We start from the raw sequence: 23608 nt of genomic DNA on the forward strand, positions 1-23608 counted from the left end.
CTTGTACATTTTGTTCTGTGAGATAATATTAGTCAGTTAACAAGACCTTCTAAAGCCTTTGTTCTTTTTCGGTTTACATAAATGCTTTAAAATTCACAAAGTGATGTTGGAGGATGAAGATTATCTCATAGAACAAAACGTATGAGACCTCCTAAGCCTGTGTTTACCGCAGACCTTACTTTAGGCAAGAAAGCCAAGAGGACCAAGAAAGCTGTAGATAAGCGTGCACGTGTGTGCGCATTTTCACTTCTCAATCTATAGGCAGATTTGAGTCATTCAGACAGAACTTGCATTGTCATTTCGTATTTTTTCCTACCTTCCCTCTGCTTGTTAGATAATGTGCACATTTATGACTTGGTAGCAAATGTCATCGCCATTGAGCTAGTTCTCATAGTAACAGGAAACAGCACCAAGTGATATGAGCGATGAAGAGAGATGTGAGGAGATGTGTAAAAGGGAGCGGAGTTACATTCTCGCTATATCAGATAGAGTTTAATGTGTCAAATCGGAGGGCCTGTTGTCTGGACCTCTGGCAGTCTCTATGGGGGTGCCACATGGTTCAATTCTCGGGCCGACTCTATTCTCTGTGTATATCAATGATGTCGCTCTTGCTGCTGGTGACTCTCAGTTCCACCTCTACGCAGACGACACCATTTTGTATACATCTGGCCCTTCACTGGACACTGTGTTAACAAACCTCCAAACGAGCTTAAATGCCATACAACACTCCTTCCGTGGCCTCCAACTGCCCTTAAACGCTAGTAAAACTAAATGCATGCTCTTCAATTGAACGCTGCTTGCACCCGCCCACCCGACTAGAATCACTACTCTCGGCGGGTCTGACTTAGAATATGTGGACAACTACAAATACCTATGTGTCTGGTTAGACCGTAAACTCTCTTTCCAGACTCACATTAAGCATCTCCAATCCAAAGTTAAATCTAGAATCGGCTTCCTATTTCGCAACAAAGCCTCCTTCACTCATGCTGCTAAACATGCCCTCGTAAAACGGACTATCCTACCGATCCTTGACTTCGGAGATGTCATTTACAAAATAGCTTCCAACACTCTACTCAGCAAATTGGATGTAGTCTATCACAGTGCCATCCGTTTTGTCACCAAAGCCCCATATACTACCCACCATTGTGACCTGTATGCTCTCATTGGCTGGCCCTCACTACATATTCGTCGCCAAACCCACTGGCTCCAGGTCATCTATAAATCACTTCTAGGCAAATCCCCGCCTTATCTTAGATCACTGGTCATCCCCAAAGCCAACACCTCCTTTGGCCGCCATTCCTTCCAGTTCTCTGCTGCAAATGACTGGAACGAACTGCCAAAATCTCTGAAGCTGGAGACACTTATCTCCCTCACTAACTTTAAGCATCAGTTGTCAGAGCAGCTTACCGATCACTGCACCTGTACACAGCCCAACTGTAATTAGCCCACCCAACTACCTCATCCCCATATTGTTATTTACATTGTGATTTATTTAGCTAATTTGCACCTCAGTATCTCTATTTTCACATCATCTTCTGCACATCTATCACTCCAGTGTTAATACTAAATTGTAATTATTTTGCACTATGGCCTATTTATTGCCTTACCTCCATAACTTACTACATTTGCACACACTGTATATAGATTTTCTATTGTGTTATTGACTGTACATTTTGTTTATTCCATATGTAACTCTGTGTTGTTGTTGTTTTTATCGCACTGCTTTGCTTTATCTTGGCCAGGTCGCAGTTGTAAATGAGAACTTGTTCTCAACTGGCTTACCTGGTTAAATAAAGGTGACATTTAAAAATTTTAAAAATCCAATCGTTGCAGTAGGATCAAGTTACAACCCGCCCATTTCTTGACAAATAGCCAAACTAGCCAATTGAGTTGTTTCGAATTTTTGTCCTGGCAGCTGAGTTTTTTAGGGATGCGTCCTGACAGCTGAAAAATACTTTTTCCCGATCATGGAAAATTACTTAGAATACTAGTTTCATAAGCATCCGTGATCACAAATCATGATGTTACGTTGGACCAATTTGCATTGAATAGATGTTATTTTATATTCTCAAACTAACAGCAGTTTGGCCCTCTGTAGCTCAGCTGGTAGAGCACGGCGCTTGTAACGCCAAGGTAGTGGGTTCGATCCCCGGGACCACCCATACACAAAAATGTATGCACGCACGACTGTAAGTCGCTTTGGATAATAGCGTCTGCTAAATGGCATATTATTATTATATTATTATAATGTCCTTCCATACAGGCGTGACATGCTGGAATGATGCTTCTATGCAAATGTTGTTGATCAGTAAGCTAATATAAGTCCCAAATGGAAGGCAAACAGATTGTTTGTCATCTGTAGCACCATAGACTCCACTGATCAGCCAGAACAAGCTCAATAACTCGATGCATGCACACACTCCTATTGAATATTCATTCACCTGTATTGGGAGTGGGCCTATGCCATCTTAATATACCCAGTTTATCAAGAGATTTACAATTCAAATAAAAGTATTAACATGATTTTATGTAGTTAGATTGGTATAAAACAGTCACATTTATTGTTTGATTTTAAAATGAATGCCTACATGGCAGTCTGGGAAATGTTATGATATTGAATATCGCCCTAAAATATTGGCCATCGGCCTCCTTGACCCCCAAATATCTGTATCGGCCTTAAAATATTCATATTGGTCGTTCTCTAATCCCTCCATCCCTCCCTCTGGAACCACTCTCTCTTTTCTCCTTCCCAGCTTTCCTAGTACCTGTCAGCCTCTCATGTTCTCACACTGTTCACAGCTGCACACCACGGGCACACACCGACATAGGAGACACACACACTAACACTGCAGTGATGCTCTGACCCCCACACAGTTGGCTGTGTTAAACCGCTCTCTCTTTCTACCTCCCCCGCCCTCGCTCCCTCTCTCTCCACAGGTGTGGATGTGTGGCGGGCGTATGGAGGACATCCCGTGCTCCAGGGTGGGTCACATCTACAGGAAATACGTCCCCTACAAGGTCCCCGGCGGGGTCAGCCTGGCTAGGGTGAGTATTGGTTTGGTTCCTTGACCCACCTTTTCCTATTTTCTCTTCTAGAAGGGATTTACAAAGAAAAACATGCTACAGTATATCATGCAGACCTGCCAACCTGTACGCATGTTGTGTACCATGCACGCAATTTGAGGTTGAAGTACGCTGGTACGATATCAATCTTGATACTTTGCTAAGTTGAGGCAAGTATTTTTATTTATTTTTTAAATAAGCCTAATGCCCTGCTTTTATGTGCACTTGTGCTAATATGTGAAGGGTTCTGCCGGTTCTTGCATTTCTTTTCACTCATTAAATAGCTCACAAACGTCTCTGCTCCTGAACGTGTGTATGTGTGTAGCCTATTTAGCGGGTGGCACATGCTTTGACTCTGCAACGATAGTAGGGGCGAGCACATTGACTAGCAAGGAAACGTGCACTGTGCGGGGATGGAAGTGAGAGCTTTTCCGCTAATACGGTCCTTCACAGAAAGTTATAGTGAGGGAAAAAAGTATTTGATCCCCTGCTGATTTTGTACGTTTGCCCACTGACAAAGACATGATCAGTCTATAATTTTAATGGTAGGTTTATTTGAACAGTGAGAGACAGAATAACAACAAATAAATCCAGAAAAACGCATGTCAAAAATGTTATGAATTGATTTGCATTTTAATGAGGGAAATAAGTATTTGACCCCTCTGCAAAACAACATGATTTAGTACTTGGTGGCAAAACCCTTGTTGGCAATCACAGAGGTCAGACATTTATTGTAGTTGGCCACCAGGTTTGCACACATCTCAGGAGGGATTTTGTCCCACTCCTCTTTGCAGATCTTCTCCAAGTCATTAAGGTTTCGAGCCTGACGTTTGGCAACTCGAACCTTCAGCTCCCTCCACAGATTTTCTATGGGATTAAGGTCTGGAGACTGGCTAGGCCACTCCAGGACCTTAATGTGCTTCCTCTTGAGCCACTCCTTTGTTGGCTTGGCCGTGTGTTTTGGGTCATTGTCATGCTGGAATACCCATCCACGACCCATTTTCAATGCCCTGGCTGAGGGAAGGAGGTTCTCACCCAAGATTTGACGGTACATGGCCCCGTCCATCGCCTTAGCAGAAAAACACCCCCAAAGCATAATGTTTCCACCTCCATGTTTGACGGTGGGGATGGTGTTCTTGGGGTCATAGGAAGCATTCCTCCTCCTCCAAACACCCTCCTCCTCCAAACACGTTGAGTTGATGCCAAAGAGCTCCATTTTGGTCTCATCTGACCACAACACTTTCACCCAGTTCTCCTCTGAATCATTCAGATGTTCATTGGCAAACTTCAGACGGGCCTGTATATGTGCTTTCTTGAGGAGGGGGACCTTGCGGGCGCTGAAGGATTTCAGTCCTTCACGGCGTAGTGTGTTACCAATTGTTTTCTTGGTGACTATGGTCCCAGCTGCCTTGAGATCATTGACAAGATCCTCCAGTGTAGTTCTGGGCTGATTCCTCACCGTTCTCATGATCATTGCAACTCCACGAGATGAGATCTTGCATGGAGCCCCAGGCCGAGGGAGATTGACAGTACTTTTGTGTTTCTTCCATTTGCGAATAATCGCACCACCTGTTGTCACCTTCTCACCAAGCTGCTTGGCGATGGTCTTGTAGCCCATTCCAGCCTTGTGTAGGTCTACAATCTTGTCCCTGACATCCTTGGAGAGCTCTTTGGTCTTGGCCATGGTGGAGAGTTTGGAATCTGATTGATTGATTGCTTCTGTGGACAGGTGTCTTTTATACAGGTAACAAACTGAGATTAGGAGCACTCCCTTTAAGAGTGTGCTCCTAATCTCAGCTCGTTACCTGTATAAAAGACACCTGGGAGACAGAAATCTTTCTGATTGAGAGGGGGTCAAATACTTATTTCCCTCATTAAAATGCAAATCAATTTATAACATTTTTGACATGCGTTTTTCTGGATTTTTTTGTTGTTATTCTGTCTCTCACTGTTCAAATAAACCTACCATTAAAATTATAGACTGATCATTTCTTTGTCAGTGAGCAAACGTACAAAATCAGCAGGGGCTGCTAACGATGTGATAATAGCCTAGTCAGTTCACCAATGACAACAAGGCATATTGAATGAATGGTAGACCTAACTGAGAAGGAAGATTTGATGGACTAGATCAGGTATGGAGATCTGAAACAAGCTCATATATTTAGGCCTAAATCAGTTGTTTCATATTCCAAATACAGTAGACTACTACATTGCATTCAGTAATTTAATGATTCAAACAAAATTGAGAAGAAGCCAGTTCACATTTTCACTAGGCTATCCACATAGGCACCTATTATAATAATCATTACCCCTATTTTAACCTAGAACAATGTGAATGTGTCATTGAGACCGCCTCAAAATTAATTCAGGATCCAACACTAGACTACTGTGTTGGCTACATTTTTTGATATAATTTAAGACTTGTAAATGGTATAATCGGTAGGACTGGTGGAGTTATGTCGCACATGCAGCTAACAAAAACATATGGAAACGTCAGCCTTACCGCAAAAATGGAAGAGGAAAGTTGAAGGAGGAGAACGTAAGGAACTTGTCTGTCGGCCTTGCATTAAAGAACATAATTGGTTAAGGAAAACTGTGATAAATAAAAAAGTATATCAGTTTCATTTAAGGACCAAAGGATTGACAGCCGTCCCATATAGATTGCAAAATAGTTGGGAAGAGATTTTTGACGTACCGATCCCATGGCATAGTGTTTATGAACTGATACGCAAAACGACACCGGATTCAAAGCTTAGAATCTTTCAATTTAAATGATTATATAAAATTCTTGCTACCAATAGAATGTTATTTATACGGGGGATACAATCTTCCCAGCTCTGCAGATTTTGCTGCGAAGAGACAAAATCATTAGATCATTTGTTTTGGTACTGTCCATTTGTAGCTTGTTTTTGGACACAGGTCCAGGAATGGCTAATGGATTGCAATATTTACCTGGAGCTAACCCTGCAGATAGCACTACTGGGTGATCTGAAAAGTCATAGTCAATCGATCAATAACATAATAATACTATTAGCAAAAATGTTTATTTTAATTTTTTTTATTCACAATCTGTAGAAACAATGAGAATAGAAAGGTTCAGAACTTTTGTAAGACATCACAGTACAGTTGAAATATATATGGCAAATATAAATCCTATATGGATGGTGTTAAAAGATAGATGGGAGGTGTTGAATGGAATTGAAGGATGGGACTAATAACAACTAATAACAAACAATTACAAGATAACTAATAATGTAGGCACGCTGTGTCCATAATAAGTGTATGGGTTCTAGGTTGGGAGCTTTTGTGAAGGAGCACAGTTAGAAAGATATGGCATATAGAAGCAAAGTGGATGGACATCATGAAAATGATCGGAGAGGTTGAGAGTAGAAGTAGTTCAGGAGAAAGAACAAACAAAATGTAATTATTGTGAAATTGACTGCGTCCATAAAATGTAGATAGTGGGTATGGGCTGGAAGTAGAGGCCTAGGCGTTGTTGTTCACTAGTTTACTCCAAGTGGGGAAAGGGTGGCGGGGTTGGAATGTAATAAAGGGGGATATATATAAAAAAATATATATATATATATAAAAAAAAATTTATTAAAGGGTATGTATGTATATGTGTGTATATGTATGTATATATATGTATGTATGTATGTATGTATATGTATGTATGTATGTATGTATGTATGTATGTATGTATGTATATATATATATATGTATGTATATGTGTATGTATATATATGTGTATATGTGTATGTATATATATGTATATATATATATATATGTATGTATGTATGTATGTATGTGTATATATATATATATATATATGTATATATGTATGTATATGTGTATGTATATATATGTATATATATATATATATGTATGTATGTATGTGTATATATATATATATGTATATATATGTATATATATATATATGTATGTATGTATGTATGTATGTGTATATATATATATATATGTATATATATATATATATATATATATATGTATGTATATATATATGTATGTATATATATATGTATATATATATATATATATATATATATATATATATATATATATATATATATATATATATATATATGTATGTATATATATATATGTATGTATGTATGTATGTATATACAGTGGGGAAAAAAAGTATTTAGTCAGCCACAAATTGTGCAAGTTCTCCCACTTAAAAAGATGAGAGAGGCCTGTAATTTTCATCATAGGTACACGTCAACTATGACAGACAAAATGAGAAAAAAAAATCCAGAAAATCACATTGTAGGATTTTTTATGAATTTATTTGCAAATTATGGTGGAAAATAAGTATTTGGTCAATAACAAAAGTTTCTCAATACTTTGTTATATACCCTTTGTTGGCAATGACACAGGTCAAACGTTTTCTGTAAGTGTTCACAATGTTTTCACACACTGTTGCTGGTATTTTGGCCCATTCCTCCATGCAGATCTCCTCTAGAGCAGTGATGTTTTGGGGCTGTCGCTGGGCAACACAGACTTTCAACTCCCTCCAAAGATTTTCTATAGGGTTGAGATCTGGAGACTAGCTAGGCCACTCCAGGACCTTGAAATGGTTCTTACGAAGCCACTCCTTCGTTGCCCGGGCGGTGTGTTTGGGATCATTGTCATGCTGAGAGACCCAGCCACGTTTCATCTTCAATGCCCTTGCTGATGGAAGGAGGTTTTCACTCAAAATCTCACGATACATGGCCCCATTCATTCTTTCCTTTACACGGATCAGTCGTCCTGGTCCCTTTGCAGAAAAACAGCCCCAAAGCATGATGTTTCCACCCCCATGCTTCACAGTAGGTATGGTGTTCTTTGGATGCAACTCAGCATTCTTTGTACTCCAAACACGACGAGTTGAGTTTTTACCAAAAAGTTATATTTTGGTTTCATCTGACCATATGAGATTCTCCCAATCCTCTTCTGGATCATCCAAATGCACTCTAGCAAACTTCAGACGGGCCTGGACATGTACTGGCTTAAGCAGGATTTGAGTCTCTGGCGGCGTAGTGTGTTACTGATGGTAGGCTTTGTTACTTTGGTCCCAGCTCTCTGCAGGTCATTCACTAGGTCCCCCCGTGTGGTTCTGGGATTTTTGCTCACCGTTCTTGTGATCATTTTGACCCCACGGGGTGAGATCTTGCGTGGAGCCCCAGATCGAGGGAGATTATCAGTGGTCTTGTATGTCTTCCATTTCCTAATAATTGCTCCCACAGTTGATTTCTTCAAACTAAGCTGCTTACCTATTGCAGATTCAGTCTTCCCAGCCTGGTGCAGGTCTACAATTTTGTTTCTGGTGTCCTTTGACAGCTCTTTGGTCTTGGCCATAGTGGAGTTTGGAGTGTGACTGTTTGAGGTTGTGGACAGGTGTCTTTTATACTGATAACAAGTTCAAACAGGTGCCATTAATACAGGTAACGAGTGGAGGACAGAGGAGCCTCTTAAAGAAGAAGTTACAGGTCTGTGAGAGCCAGAAATCTTGCTTGTTTGTAGGTGACCAAATACTTATTTTCCACCATAATTTGCAAATAAATTCATTAAAAATCCTACAATGTGATTTTCAGGATTTTTTTTCCTCATTTTGTCTGTCATAGTTGACGTGTACCTATGATGAAAATGACAGGCCTCTCTCATCTTTTTAAGTGGGAGAACTTGCACAATTGGTGGCTGACTAAATACTTTTTTTCCCCACTGTATATATATATATATATATATATATATATTAGGGCTGTCAAATGATTAAAATTTTTAATCAAATTAATCAGAATTTTCAGTGGATTAATCATGATTAATCACTATTTGCAATTACACCTGAATCCTAACCATTTTTTTTCTGAAATGCATACCAAAAGATAAATAACAGGACACAGATACATAATTTTCAGTGAGTCCGCTGTCAGCAAGACTCACTGTGACACTTCTCTGCACCATGTGAGCGACACAGTTCATGTGTTCATAGCGTGTAAGTCGAATTGCGGCAACCATGTTGCGTGCACTGTCAGTCCCAATGGTTGTAGTCTTGCCCTCGATGTCCCACTCACGTGCAACAGACAGGAACTGTTCTTTACAAGCCTCCGCAAAATGACGCTCCTCAGTTTTTAATATAGTCAGCGCAAAAGACTTCAGTTCCCACGTGTCACTGATTAAATGTGCAGTTACTCCGAGGTAATTGTTGTTACTCACTGATGTCCAATGGTCTCCTGTCAGGGCGATATGATTTACTTGAGCCAAGACCTCTTTCCTTTTTTCTTTTTCGTTTTCATAGAGCTCGTGGATTTTCTTCATAACTGTGGCTCTTGACGGTGGCTTATAGAATGAGTCTTGAGACGCCACTTGCAAAACATCAAGGAAACCTGAGTCTTCTACAATGCTAATGGGTCTACAATCCTTTGCAATCCATTTTGCTATTGTGTTGGTCAAATGATCTGAGGTTGATTTTGTTAATTGCCTGCAAACATTCAGCGTGGTCTGGCGCAAACCACTTGCTGAATCTGACGGCCCAGCAAACGCATGTTTGGCGTTGACATGGTACTTCAAGCTTGAACAGCTCCGGTGAAATTGAAACTCCTTCTTACAAATCTTGCAAATAACCTTGTACTTGTTAACTGTACCATCATCATTCTTTTTATATTTGAATCCGTCAATAGGCCCACTTTGCTCACCTTGCTCCATCTCGCCTCTAGCTCCCAACCACTTTCCTGACCTGAATAATTTGTCACACTGCGCATGCGTGAAATGCGTTAAAAAAATTGACGTAATTAACAGCAAACAACTAATTAACGTCGTTAACGCGCTATTTTTGACAGCCCTAATATATATATATATGTATGTATGTATGTATGTATGTATATGTATATATATGTATATATATATATATATATATATATATATATATATATATATATATATATATATATATATATATATAAACAAACATACATGGGGGATTGGAAGTGATGCAGACAATTACATTGATGGAAGTTACAATCTATCTGCAATAGTGGCGCAGTGGTCTGAGTGGCGCAGTGGTCTAAGGCACTGCATCGCAGTGCTAACTGTGCCACTAGAGATCCTGGTTCGAATCCAGGCTCTGTCGCAGCCGGCCGCGACCGGGAGACTCATGGGCGGCGCACAATTGGCCCAGCGTCGTCCAGGGTAGGGGAGGGAATGGCCGGCAGGGATGTAGCTCAGTTGATAGAGCATGGCGTTTGCAACGCCAGGGTTGTGGGTTCGTTTCTCACGGGGGGCCAGTATAAAAAAATATGTATTCACTAACTGTAAGTCGCTCTGGATAAGAGCGTCTGCTAAATGACTAAAATGTAAATATTAAGCTGATCTACCCCCCCAAAAAAAAAAAGACTTGAGGTGTCAGGAAATGGCAGTTACAGGTTTTTCAAACATGCAAAATGCTTTGACTACCTCCCCCCTACCCGACCTTAGGCCTACATCAGCACCACCTTGTCAGAAAATCATAAGGAGAACCCTGATTTTAAATTAAAACGTATTTCTAGTTAGTTACTGAAAAGCAGCCAATTGCCAAGTACCCATAACAGTCTATAGCAGGGATCATCAACTAGATTCAACCGGGGGGCCGGAACATAATTACAGAGAATTTGTAGACTGCAAATTGACCGCAAGAATCCCAAACAGATATAATATTTGACTAAAACATATATTTTGTAAACCTTGCTTACATTTGTATACGATCACGTGTCTCTCTATTGTGCGTGGGAATACTGAACAGATTTCCTACATTTAAATCACTTGGAGCATTTTCTTATTTATTTTTATGGAATTTATCAAATTTAATATTTTTTTGCTCCGCGAACTTGGGGGGCCAAATGAAACCACCTGCGGGCCGCCAGTTGGGGAATCCTGGTCTATAGCCTATCGTTCCTACTGAGGCAGTCTTCTGCCAACATCATTATTAGGCCAAAAAAGGAGCATTTGCCTATGATTTTAGATGTGTGGGTGTCACACGTGCCGTCGTGTGGTCCGGGAGCGCCGCCACCGCGGGTTCTTCAAGATTGGCAGGTCTATATATGGAACATTTATTGCAGAATTTGTTCTCCTAAGGGTCTAGTAAAGAGAGCATTCATCTCCTCTGTTGAGTTTCTCTGCAATAGTTGGATCCTCAGTGATACACACACACACCTTTATATTGCAGTCCCACACCCACCCACCCACTCTCATCACACCCATCAGGAATGCTGTGACTGAATCGATAGGTGTCCCGCTGTGGGGAAGGTGAGGAGGGTTTGAAGTGAATGTTGAGTGTGTTCCACAGTCAGCAGTGCAGTGGGAATAAGAAACTCCTCTTCTTTCTTTCTGGTGGTGAACTGATTTAACCTCCTCACGCTCATGCCTTGCCTGGCGCTGTGTTTTAACAGCTTGATCATTCGGGAAAAAAACGAGCCTCAGAATAATAAACGCTCCGCTTTTCTGTTTTTCCTTGCTTTTCTCCACCAAGGTGTCTGTCCTTTGTTCTTGTGATATGGCCCCCTGTCGTTTTTTGTCCCCAAAATACACAAGGCTAGATAAGTGACTTTGATTAGGAATGCGCTGTAAAGAAGCTTAAGAGGTCTGCAAGTATGGAATCTTTAGATTGATCATTTTTTTGTGATTTGTTAAATATCCTTTGATGCTTCTGCACTGAATGAGAACTATACTGAACAAAAATATGAACGCAACATGCAACAATTTCAAAGATTTTACAGAGTTACAGTTCATATAAGGAGATTGGTCAATTGAAATAAATTCATTAGGCCCTAATCTATGGATTTCAAATGACTGGGTGGGGGTGCAGCAATGTGTGGACCTTGGAGGGCATAGGCCCACCCACTGGGGAGCCAGGCCCAGACAATCAGAATGAGTTTTTCCCCACAAAAGGGCTTTATTACAGACAGAAATAGTCTTCAGCAAGTAAAGAAGCCAGATGTGGAGGTCCTGGGCTGGCGTGTTACACATGGTCTTTTGTTTGAAGCCGGTTGGACATACTGCCAAATTGTCTAAAACGACATTGGAGGCAGCTTATGGTCAAGAAATGAACATTACATTCTCTGGCAACAGCTCGGTGGACATTCCTGCAGTCAGCATGCCAATTGCATGCTCCCTCAAAACTTGAGACATCTGTGGCATTGTAAAGTGGCCTTTTATTATCACCTGCGTAATAATCATAATGTTTAATCAGCTTCTTGATATGCCACACCTGTCAGGTGGATGGATTATCTTGGCAAAGGAGAAATGCTCACTAACCAGGGATGTAAAGAAATGTGTGCACAAAATTTGAGCTTTTTGTGCGTATGGAAAAGTTCTGTGATAAAAAATGTTTGCTCATGAAACATGGGACCAACACTCTACATGTTGCATTTATATTTTTGTTCAGTGTATTTTCACATTCTTCTGAATCGTTTTGGAAGGCAGCTGAAACCATCCATTATGTATGCTGATCCCTGCCTAAACCCTGTTTTTGGCTTGGTCGGCTGTGAAACCTATTGGCCTGTTTGTTGGCTTACTTTTTGGCTTGTGTTCATCCACCGTGGGGGAATAGTCTCTCAAATGAAGAATGCCTGTTCTGTCTATGAGGGAGGAATGTTAATGACTATGGATTTGGGTCAGTTGTTAATAATGTATTTCTTCAGAAAGGAGATGCACCAACAAAGACACAAGAACCTTTGCTTAGAAAAGGCCTCCAGTTCAGTCTGCAATAGTTCAAATCAGGGGTTCCGTTAGCCGGTAATAGCCAGCTTTTTGTCAAAAATTATAATAATGAAAAGCCAATAAATAAAACTGCCACCGGCTAATTGTCCAGATTTGACAAAATCTGTGTTATATTCTCCTACATTAATTACACATTTCCACAAACTTCAAAGTGTTTCCTTTCAAATGGTATCAATAATATGCATATCCTTGCTTCAGGTCCTGAGCTACAGGCAGTTAGATTTGGGTATGTCATTTTTGGCAAAATTGAAAAAAAGGGTCCGATCCTTAAGAGGTTAAATTAAAAGGCTGCCGGTCAAATGTCTGGCGCCACATTTTCCTAACGGAAACCCTGGTTCAAATGCATACATAATACCTACATTCATATTGATTGATTTTCTATAACATGGTGCCGAAAGAATGGAAATGGTGAATGATTGTGAGGTGAATATTGTACCTAAAATGGAAAGTGCCTATTAAGCACAGCTCTGTGTGTTTAGCATCATCCTGTTTTCGCGGTGTTCCTTTTTGAAGTGGAGCTCAGAGAATAAGGGTGGAATTCAAAGTCACAGAGGAGGCATGAATTATTGCTGGCCTGCGGCACAGCTTCTTTTTTGTGCACACGTCGCCTTTTTGCTCTCTCGCATCCCCCCAAACTTCCCTGCAGCTGCCTCTTCTAGACCCCCCCTATCAGCACCACCCCACAGGCACAGCCCCCACACCCCCTCCCACGCAGCTCATCGCTACTGGCATTCTTCCGGGTGTGCTGATTAACCAGCTCGCCCATCCCTCCCAAACCCAGCCGCCATGCAAGCAGATGGTGCCAGTGAACTTCTCACCTGGAGAGGAGTGAGCCAACAGAGTTTGGCTTGGAGCTGAGCTATCTGTGCTGCTCAGTACAGGTATTCCCTATAGCAGGAGGATGTGCTCACTAACTGTAACTCCCATACAAACCTTAGTCTGGCTCTGTCTGATTACCTGGATTCCTAATAGCAGTTATCATTGGCTTTACTCTCTGCTGGTCGTAAGTTTGTTTTATCCACTTCTGATAGAAGGGTAATGGTTATGTAAAACGAAACCCCTCCTCAAACTTTCCTTGACCTGAAATGAGGATGTATTATGAGAGCCGAGGCCATCTAGCAGTCAACGAGGCCCCAAAGGACTGGCACCCTGCATCACGATCAAATGCCGACCGTATTATCTCCCAAGATAATTTTCTTAGGTTAAAGTCACAGCCGCTTATATCCACCCTCAAGCCGATACCACGACGACCCTCAAAGAACTTTACTGGACTTTATGCAAACTGGAAACCACATATCCTGAGGCTGCATTTATTGTAGCCGGGGATTTTAACAAAGCAAATTTGAGGACTAGGCTGCCAAAGTTCTATCAACATATCGACTGTTGTACTCGGACTGCTAAAATTCTCGACCATTGCTATTCGCACTTCCGGGATGGTTATAAGGCCCTCCCCTGCCCTCCTTTCGGCAAATCTGACCACAACTCCATTTTGCTCCTCCCTTCCTATAGGCAGAAACTCAAACAGGAAGTACCCGTGCTAAGGACTATTCAACGCTGGTCTGACCAATCGGAATCCACGCTTCAAGATTGTTTTGATCACGCGGACTGGGATATGTTCCGGGTAGCTTGCGAAAATAATTTAGATGAATACACTGAAACGGTGACTGAGTTTATCAGGAAGTGTATAGGAGATGTTGTGCCCACTGTGATGATTAAAGCCTACCCTAACCAGAAACCGTGGATAGATGGCAGCATTCGTGCAAAACTGAAAGCGCGAACAACCGTGGACTTCAGGAAACAGCAGAGGGTGCACCCCCCTATCCACATCTAAGGGACCGCAGTGGAGAAGGTGGAAAGCTTCAAGTTCCTTGGCGTACACATCACTGACAAACTGAAATGGTCCACCCACACAGACAGTGTGGTGAAGAAGGCGCAACAGAGCCTCTTCAACCGCAGGAGGCTGAAGAAATTTGGCTTGGCACCTAAAACCCTCACAAACTTTTACAGATGCACAATTGAGAGCATCCTGTAGGGCTGTATCACCGCCTGGTACGGCAACTGCACCGCCCGCTGGGCTCTCCAGAGGGTGGTGTGGTCTGCCGAACGCATTACCGGGGGCAAACTACCCGCCCTCCAGGACACTTACAGCACCCGACGTCACAGGAAGGCCAAAAAGATCATCAAGGACATCAACCACCCGAGCCACTGCCTGTTCACCCCGCTATTATCCAGTACAGGTGCATCAAAGCTGGGAGCGAGATAATGAAAAACAGCTTCTATCTCAAGGCCATCAGACTGTTAAATAGCCATCACTAGCACATTAGAGGCTGCTGCTGCCTATTGAAATCACTTGCCACTTTAAGAAATGGAACACTAGTCACTTTAAAAATGTTTACATATATTGCATTACTCATCTCATATGTATATACTATATTCTATACTATTCTACTGTATCTTAGTCCATGCCGCTCTGTCATTGCTTGTCCATATACAGTGGGGAGAACAAGTATTTGATACACTGCCGATTTTGCAGGTTTTCCTACTTACAAAGCATGTAGAGGTCTGTAATTTTGATCATAGGTACACTTCAACTGTGAGAGACGGAATCTAAAAGAAATCCAGAAAATCACATTGTATGATTTTTATGTAATTAATTTGCATTTTATTGCATGACATGAAGAGAGCTGGGACCACAGTCTCAAAGAAAACCATTAGTAACACACTACGCCGTCATGGATAAAAATCCTGCAGCGCATGCAAGGTCCCCCTGCTCAAGCCAGCGCATGTCCAGGCCCGTCTGAAGTTTGCCAATGACCATCTGGATGATCCAGAGGAGGAATGGGGGAAGGTCATGTGGTCTGATGAGACAAGAATAGAGCTTTTTGGTCTAAACTCCACTCGCCGTGTTTGGAGGAAGAAGAAGGATGAGTACAACCCCAAGAACACCATCCCAACCGTGAAGCATGGAGGTGGAAACATCATTATTTGGGGATGCTTTTCTGCAAAGGGGACAGGACGACTGCACCGTATTGAGGAGAGGATGGATGGGGCCATGTATCACGAGATCTTGGCCAACAACCTCCTTCCCTCAGTAAGAGCATTGAAGATGGGTCGTGGCTGGGTCTTCCAGCATGACAACGATCCGAAACACACAGCCAGGGCAACTAAGGAGTGGCTCCGTAAGAAGCATCTCAAGGTCCTGGTGTGGCCTAGCCAGTCTCTAGACCTGAACCCAATAAAAAATATTTGGAGGGAGCTGAAGGTCTGTATTGCCCAGCGACAGCCCCGAAACCTGAAGGATCTGGAGAAGGTCTGTATGGAGGAGTGGGCCAAAATCCCTGCTGCAGTGTGTGCAATCCTGGTCAAGACCTACAGGAAACGTATGATCTCTGTAATTGCAAAGAAAGGTTTCTGTACCAAATATTAACTTCTGCTTTTCTGATGTATCAAATACTTATGTCATGCAATAAAATGCAAATTAATTACTTAAAAATCACAGTTGAAGTGTACCTATGATAAAGATTACAGACCTCTACATGCTTTGTAAGTAGGAAAACCTGCAAAATCGGCAGTGTATCAAATATTTGTTCTCCCCACTGTATGTATTCTTAATTCCATTCCTTGCTTACATTTGCGTGTGTTGGGTATATGGTGTGAAATTGTTTGATATTACTGCACTGTCCGAGCTAGAAGCACAAGCATTTCGCTACTCCCGCAATAACATCTGCTAAACACATGTATGTGGCAAATACAATTTTATTTTATTTATAGTCATTGTGGAGCAACAGTGCTTTAACTCCTTCTGTTCTCCCTTGGTCTCTGTACAGAACCTGAAGCGAGTGGCTGAGGTATGGATGGATGAATATGCAGAGTACATCTACCAGCGGAGGCCAGAGTACAGGCACCTGTCAGCAGGAGACATGACGGTGCAGAAGGACCTGAGGAACAGCCTCAACTGTAAGAGCTTCAAGTGGTTCATGACAGAGGTGGCCTGGGACCTACCCAAGCACTACCCACCTGTGGAGCCCTCTGCTGCCGCCTGGGGAGAGGTACAATTCTCATCTATTAGTGTCTTTAGAGAGAGACAACAACAGCTAGAAGAAGAGAAAGTTAAGAGATAGAGATAAGAGTGAGAGAGATGACAGATGGAGAGAAAGTTAGAAGAGAAAGAGAGCAAGAAAGACAGAGACAGTGTCTGGCCTATGACAGCTGTGTGTCACTGTCACTTCAGCCATCAGAGGGCCAAGCTCCTGCCACAGCATCCTCTTCGTCATTACTCATCACTCACTTTTTCACTAAAGAAGAGAGCTGACAAGAGTTCTGAGAGATCCAGACAGCCCTAGTCAGTGGTTAATACAGTGACTAGTATTGAATGATGACTGCATTTTTGTCTTTCTCTGTTTGTCTGCCCCTGTGTGTGTTCTAGCTGCGCAATGCAGGCAGTGACATGTGCATGGAGAGCAAACACTTTTCGTCTGGGTCGCCCGTCCGCCTGGAGACATGTCTGAAGGGGCGGGGTGAGGCCGGGTGGAGCCATGGACAGGTGAGGAGCTTAGTACACACCACTGAATACAGACATCTGTCTGCCGTGAAAAGCGCTAGTTTTCCTGTAGTTTTGCATACAGATAACTTCATTTTGTACTGTACAGACAGCGCTCTGCCTTCATAAGCACTACACGCACACACATACACACACTGGTGCACACACAACTTCATAATCTCTACTGTTCTAATGGAGCCCCATTTATTCCCCTTGTTATCCAAAATATGTTTTAGCAGAGCTCATAACCAAACGTTGATGGATGGCCATGTTTTCTTATTATTTTCTAAGTTGCCTGCTCTGACACTGCTTTGACAGTTTAATTATAGTAATTTAAAGAGCTGTTGTATTTTAATCTCTGTCATGGTTGCAATTTGTATTCAATGCTGGGATGACAAACAGCATCCGTGCAAATCAAAGAACTCTGTCTGGCTGCAGTCCAACTCAGGGCCTTTTGAATGTGACAGCAGAGGAGCCCCTTTACAAATAACTATTCTATCCCCCATGAGTGAAAATGCCTGGGGGAGACCGATGTGTGATCTCCCTTGGACGGTTCTCTTCAACCCTGGTTCTGAAGACTCACAGGGTGTGCAGGCTTTTGTTCCAACTTATTACTAACAAAGTCTTAATGATGAATTAAATCAGGTGTTAGTACTGAGCTAGAACAAAAGCTTGCTCTGTGGTTCTTCAGGACCAGGAGTGACACTGGCTCCAAGAGGAGAGCTGGAGGTGGAGGCCCATCTCTGGAGGTGATCTGATCCAGGTTGTCTCTGCCCCCTCCAGGTGTTCACGTTTGGCTGGCGGGAGGACATCCGGTTGGGGGGCCCCATGCACACCAAAAAGGTCTGCTTCGATGCAATCTCCCACAACAGCCCCGTCACCCTGTACGACTGCCACGGCATGAAGGGCAACCAGCTGTGGCGCTACAGGAAGGTAAGGTCTCTCTTTCTCACACACACGTCATTTTTTCATGTATGAAAAATACAAGTTTGTGAGTTGGTTGTGATGCACTTCTTTGCTCCAGCCAAGCAGCAGTCTTTGAGATGTATTTTTGATCCTTTGTATTTCCTTTTCCTTCTGATAAAATGTCACAGGCTGCTTGCTAAGGCAGTTTTTTCTTAGATAAAAAACATGACATTCAGCTGTTAAAGGGATACTTCGGGATTTTGGCAATGAGTTTGAAGGAAGTTGCCAACTAGCGTTTGCGCAATTGCTAACTAGAGTTGGCGCAATGACTGGAAGTCTATGGTAACAGCTAGCATGCTAGTTGTTACCATAGTCTTTCATTCATTGAGCTAACGCTAGTTAGCATTGGCTCACAAAACTACCTCTAACTTCCTTCATACAGGAAGCAGAGACATACAAATTGTATCCATTAGTTCATCTGACTCTGGGGAAGTAGATAAAGGGCTTCATTGCCAAAATCACAAAGTATCCCTTAAAGCTGTGTACCCAGTTAGAAGAAGAAAAAAAATCCTTGTTTTCCATGCAGCAAAATAAATATTTTGATATTAAATGACCTTTTTAGAAAATATTTTTATTTAAATGTACTATAACTAAATATATCATTATCATCTCTCTCCTCTTTTCTCTCCCTCATCTCTGTAGGATAAAAGTTTATACCACCCCATCAGTAACAGCTGTATCGACAGCAACCCCACAGAGAGGAAGGTGTTCATGAACACGTGTGACCCCAGCATCCCCAGCCAGCAGTGGGTGTTTGAGAAGACCAACACCACCGTCCTGGAGACGTTCAACCGCAATAGCAACTGACACCAGTAGTGGTCAGCACTGAGACTGAACCTGAATTCCACTCACTCTGGAACTGTGTTTTTTCACTAAGACAGAAGTGGGCTGTTGTCTAGGGGGAAAGGAAGTGAAGGGGGGACGGGGGGGTAGCATTAGCATGGGCAAGCCAGTCTAGATGCATTAGTTATTGGGAGATGGAGAAGGGTTGGCGCCTGAGAGGCTCTTTCTCTGTGGTTGACAGACTGGTCTCTCGATACGGAGCGGTGACGGTGTCTTCCTGCGTTAGGGGGATTAGGTCTGTCACAGCACGGTCATTCTGGCGGTGGTCCATCTCACTTCTGCTTCTCCGTGCCTCTCTCAGACGACACTGCCCATACGTCCGTCTCCATCACCCTGCATGAGTGCGCCTCTTGCTCAGTCACTTTCCCTCCATTCCCCTCATGTGCCGCCCCTGCGCTGACAGCCCCCCCTGAGACTCCAGCTGAGCCAAACCCAAACTGACACTCTGTGAAGCCATCCAGAACCAACCACTCTGAAAAGCACCTTGTGTTGATTCTTGTTTTTGTTTTCTTGTTATGCACTTGGCTAGCATTTTCTCTTTCTTGGTTTCCTCTCTATAGCGTTGATCAAAAGTCCAAATGAGAGGGGTAAGAAAAGGCCCTCATCTTTTAGGACGTGTATTTTTTTAGATCTGAATGAATAATACTTTAGTAGCAGCACTTTGTCTCAGCACTTATCTAATCGAAGGACTGTGATTTGAATCCAGTGATGGATACAAAGATCTTCTGCCAGATGATTTGTCCATAGAGGGAACTGTAAGGACTCTAACTACTGTCATCAGTTTCTTTCTGTCCCATCACCTGAACAGAGGCTCCCGCTGCCTTCTGGGATGAACCCCAGCAGCCTCTGGAATGACCTCATCATGAAACACACTGAGGTCAGCAGCACTGAAACAGTAGACAGACCATGCTGGCTTCTCAAACACATCAGGAGTGACTATAGACTGGTTTGCCCAGGAGGAGGGTTGGTGAAGGGTATTATAGGTGGTTTAAGTGCATGAAGCACTTGCAATGATAAACTTGAATGAAAATCTTAGTGCCTTGCTGGAAGAGAGCAGGAGTAAATACGGCCTGGTCTGACTCGGCCTGGCCTGGTGCCCTATTCCAGTCATCCTCCTCCTACACTGCCTCAGACTGACTGAGATGGTGGAGAGAGAGAGGGATCTGAGGTGACACTGGCTCTTAACAATGGACAGGGTTCTACAACAGAAATGTATTTGTAATGTCAGTGTATAGCTGAAGAGACTAGCAAACAACTATCTGTTCTCCTGCCTTTAAAAGTTAACAGCTTCCCTGAAAAGACCCTCTTTATGTTTGTGGCATGTCACCAACATGCCAATTTGTTGTTATGATCAACAGACCCAATAGTTTTTCAAGGTCTACAATGAACATTCAAGCATTGATTTAATATTGGTTTCCTGTTCTTGTTTTGGGTTTAGGTTTTTTAGCGTTATTATGAGTACTTAGCATTTCTTGTTTTCTTTCAGTTTTTTGTCTTTGCTTAGCCAATGAATATTGTTTGTATATCAAATGCAATTAAGTTTTGACCTGGATGTTCAGAAAGACTGCTTACATTGCCTGCTGTATAGTTATGTTCCAGTCTGTTCCAGTCTCTCTCTTTTCCTGCGAAATAATTCCAAGGCAGAGTGCGTGTTTAGCCTTAGGTGTTTGTCTGCAGCAGAAAAAGTTATTAGGGCGAAACATCGTCACCTTAAGGCAAAGCCGGATGTGATATGCATGATGCAATGATCACACCCTTCATCAGTCCAACTCTCATCCTATCCCTTTCAGAAATCGATATAAATCAAATTAACATAAAGGGAATTCCATAAGGGAAGATCCATGTGGCACATTAGTATGAGATGCTGCACAATGAGGCTTTGATTGGGCAGCATCTTTGTTGCACAGTCATGGAACACTATGTTCTTTCTCCTTATAAAACTGAAATGTAGCTAGGACTGGCTGGGGAATCCCAAGTTGGTTACTTCCATTGGTTTCCCTTTCCAAAAATGTTTAGTTTTATCCCGGCAAGTAAGCAGCATGTATGGAAGACCAAAGCTTTTAAATATTATGATAAAAATGGACTTGTTCAATTTTATTAGTTTTTGGTCATTTATCCTTGTCTTTGTATTTTACACTTACGCTGCAACTTTTTCCAAGACAAAATATTCATTTTCCAATTATTCCAGATAAATACATTTCACAATTATGCTTACAGAATTATTGTAAGCATAATTGTTGTAATTTAAGCAGATTGTCTCATCTTTTACACTAAGTTGTAATTTAAGCAGATTGTCTCATCTTTTACACTAATATTGTAGGTGTAAATGGTAAAATCCTTAACACAGTTTAAATTACCATCATAGAACTAAGACTGGAATTCAATCAAACCAGCACTGCGGAAAACTCTATGGTCAAAAATGTGACCATTTCCATTGGATTTTGATTTAGTCCTTTTTCTCTTGTTTGATATTCTCTTTCAAATGCTCCACGGCTAGGTCCATGACTCCCAATGTGCTCACAGCTCTCACAATGCTAGAATGATGGGTCGAAAACATGTTTATGTTCAAGCATTGAAGTTTGTAGTAAAGTTATGTTTGTTTCTGAGGGAATATAAACAGGGTTGTTTTACCTGTGGACATAATAATCATCTTTCAAAGGTGGTAAGAATCCACCAAATCCATAGCATTTTATTGTTCTGTTTGGAACAAGGATATTTGCAGTACATTGACCCTGTCCATTGCACATGTAAAAGGCATTTGATTGTCATATGATTTATAACTTGGGTTGGAGGTGGTGAAACCTTTTTTTAAATTGTGGTTTTAAACATTTTATACAGTGCAAATTTGTTTCATGATCTTGTGTTTTGAATTAAATATTCAGCTAAAAATGTGAAGACAATACTTATTTTTTAAATTAAACTTGATGTCTATAGGCCCAGTGCAGTTAAATGTGATTTTCCTGTGTTTTATATATATTTCCAGAGGTTGGAATAATACTGTGAAAATGATAATTCCCATTTAGTGTAAGAGCTATTTGAAAAGACTGCCTGAAATTTCAGCCTGTTTTGGAGGGATGGAGTTTTGCCCTGCCTGGCGACATCATCAGGCGGTACAAGTTAATAGATCAATAACAGAGTTTCAAACCGCTCGGCCAATAACCTAGTTTTCAGGTTTCATTAGGCCAATTGTCCAATTGGGCCCCTCACTCAGACCACTCCCAGACAGTCTTAGCAAAATTCTTGCCTGAAAAATTGCTCTTTGCCAAGAAGCTATTTTTATTTTTTCACCATTTGAATTCAAAACAATCACAGTAAGCTACTCAATTGTTAGCCAGAAATGATTCGATATTGAGATAAAACCGCTGCATTGGACCTTTTTTTAAAGTGGCAATATGTAACTTTTTGGGCGACCAGACCAAATTCACATAGATCTATAACTCATTCTACTTGAAAGCAAGTCTAAGAAGCGGTAGATCTGATGTGCGCTATTTCTATGCTTCCTGTTAAGTTTAGTTTTTGCGTCTTTTACGTTCGGTTTTGTACACCATCTTCAAACAGCTGAAACAACTATGTTTGGTTATGGGACAATGATTCTACACTATACTAACTTATTTTGTCACACAAACTGAAATTAGGCAAACTATTAGAGTTTTAGCAACCATGAAATGGTGGAGCAATTTCTGCATAGTGCAACTTTTAAGACCATTGTTGGTAATTTGCAAAATGCTGTGTACATGTTTGTGCAATTTTGATGTGTACATTTTGTATCTCATAAATATCCAATATTTGTTTTCTACTGACAATGACTGTAAATGTGTATTTAGGTATTTAACACACGGTGTACAACTAAACTGGAATTGTATAATATCTTTTGCTGAAAATAAAAATGTTTTTATATTTGAATTATGGGTTGTATAGTTTTTTGGGGGGCTTAAACTGAGCGATTACTTTTCTTAAATAACTTGGTAAGTCATTTTTATATGTAGCAATAATCAAATCCCATCTAAAATTATAAGAAACAAGGACATGCAGATAATGAAAATATGTTTTCTTTCCAATTTCAATAAGTAAAATAATACTGCAATAAATTCACCATATGTGGCCCATGGTTGGTTGTATTTGGAACAACACAAACAATAAATGCAACCATAAACAAAACAAATGCACAAGTTAAGTTGAGATTGGTTGACTATATTTGAGACCAGTCACTGTCATCACTGGACCCTGTGTCTCTTCAGACTGAGTTTCCCAGGCCGCTGGCTGATTCCCATCCCAGGTCCTCTTCCGGGAGACTGAAGGCTGTGAGCTGTTGCGTGTAGAATAGCCACATCTAAGGAAATTGTTGGACCTTATTGTTTGATATTTTCAGTGGTATTGTTAACAAACACACCCCCATAAAGTTTTAATTAAAAACAGGTTCAGTCCCTGGTTCGACCATGATCT

The 23608-nt window shown here is 41.6% G+C and overlaps 1 protein-coding gene across 1 annotated transcript in view; it reads left to right on the top strand.

The window, feature by feature from the left end:
- The window catches only part of LOC311142459 (polypeptide N-acetylgalactosaminyltransferase 10-like), a 42131-nt gene extending 19063 nt beyond the window's left edge, over positions 1–23068 (top strand). Inside the window, exons 4-8 of the mRNA XM_084178109.1 lie at positions 2938–3045; positions 16644–16865; positions 17243–17359; positions 18140–18289; positions 18965–23068. Of these exons, the coding sequence (XP_084034235.1) occupies positions 2938–3045; positions 16644–16865; positions 17243–17359; positions 18140–18289; positions 18965–19129 (762 nt within the window). The 3' untranslated portion in view covers positions 19130–23068. The remainder of the gene's footprint in view (positions 1–2937; positions 3046–16643; positions 16866–17242; positions 17360–18139; positions 18290–18964) is intronic.
- The last annotated feature ends 540 nt before the right edge of the window (positions 23069–23608 follow it).

This window comes from Coregonus lavaretus, assembly GCF_964263955.1.
Source record: "Coregonus lavaretus genome assembly, chromosome: 15".
Classification (NCBI taxonomy): domain Eukaryota; kingdom Metazoa; phylum Chordata; class Actinopteri; order Salmoniformes; family Salmonidae; genus Coregonus; species Coregonus lavaretus.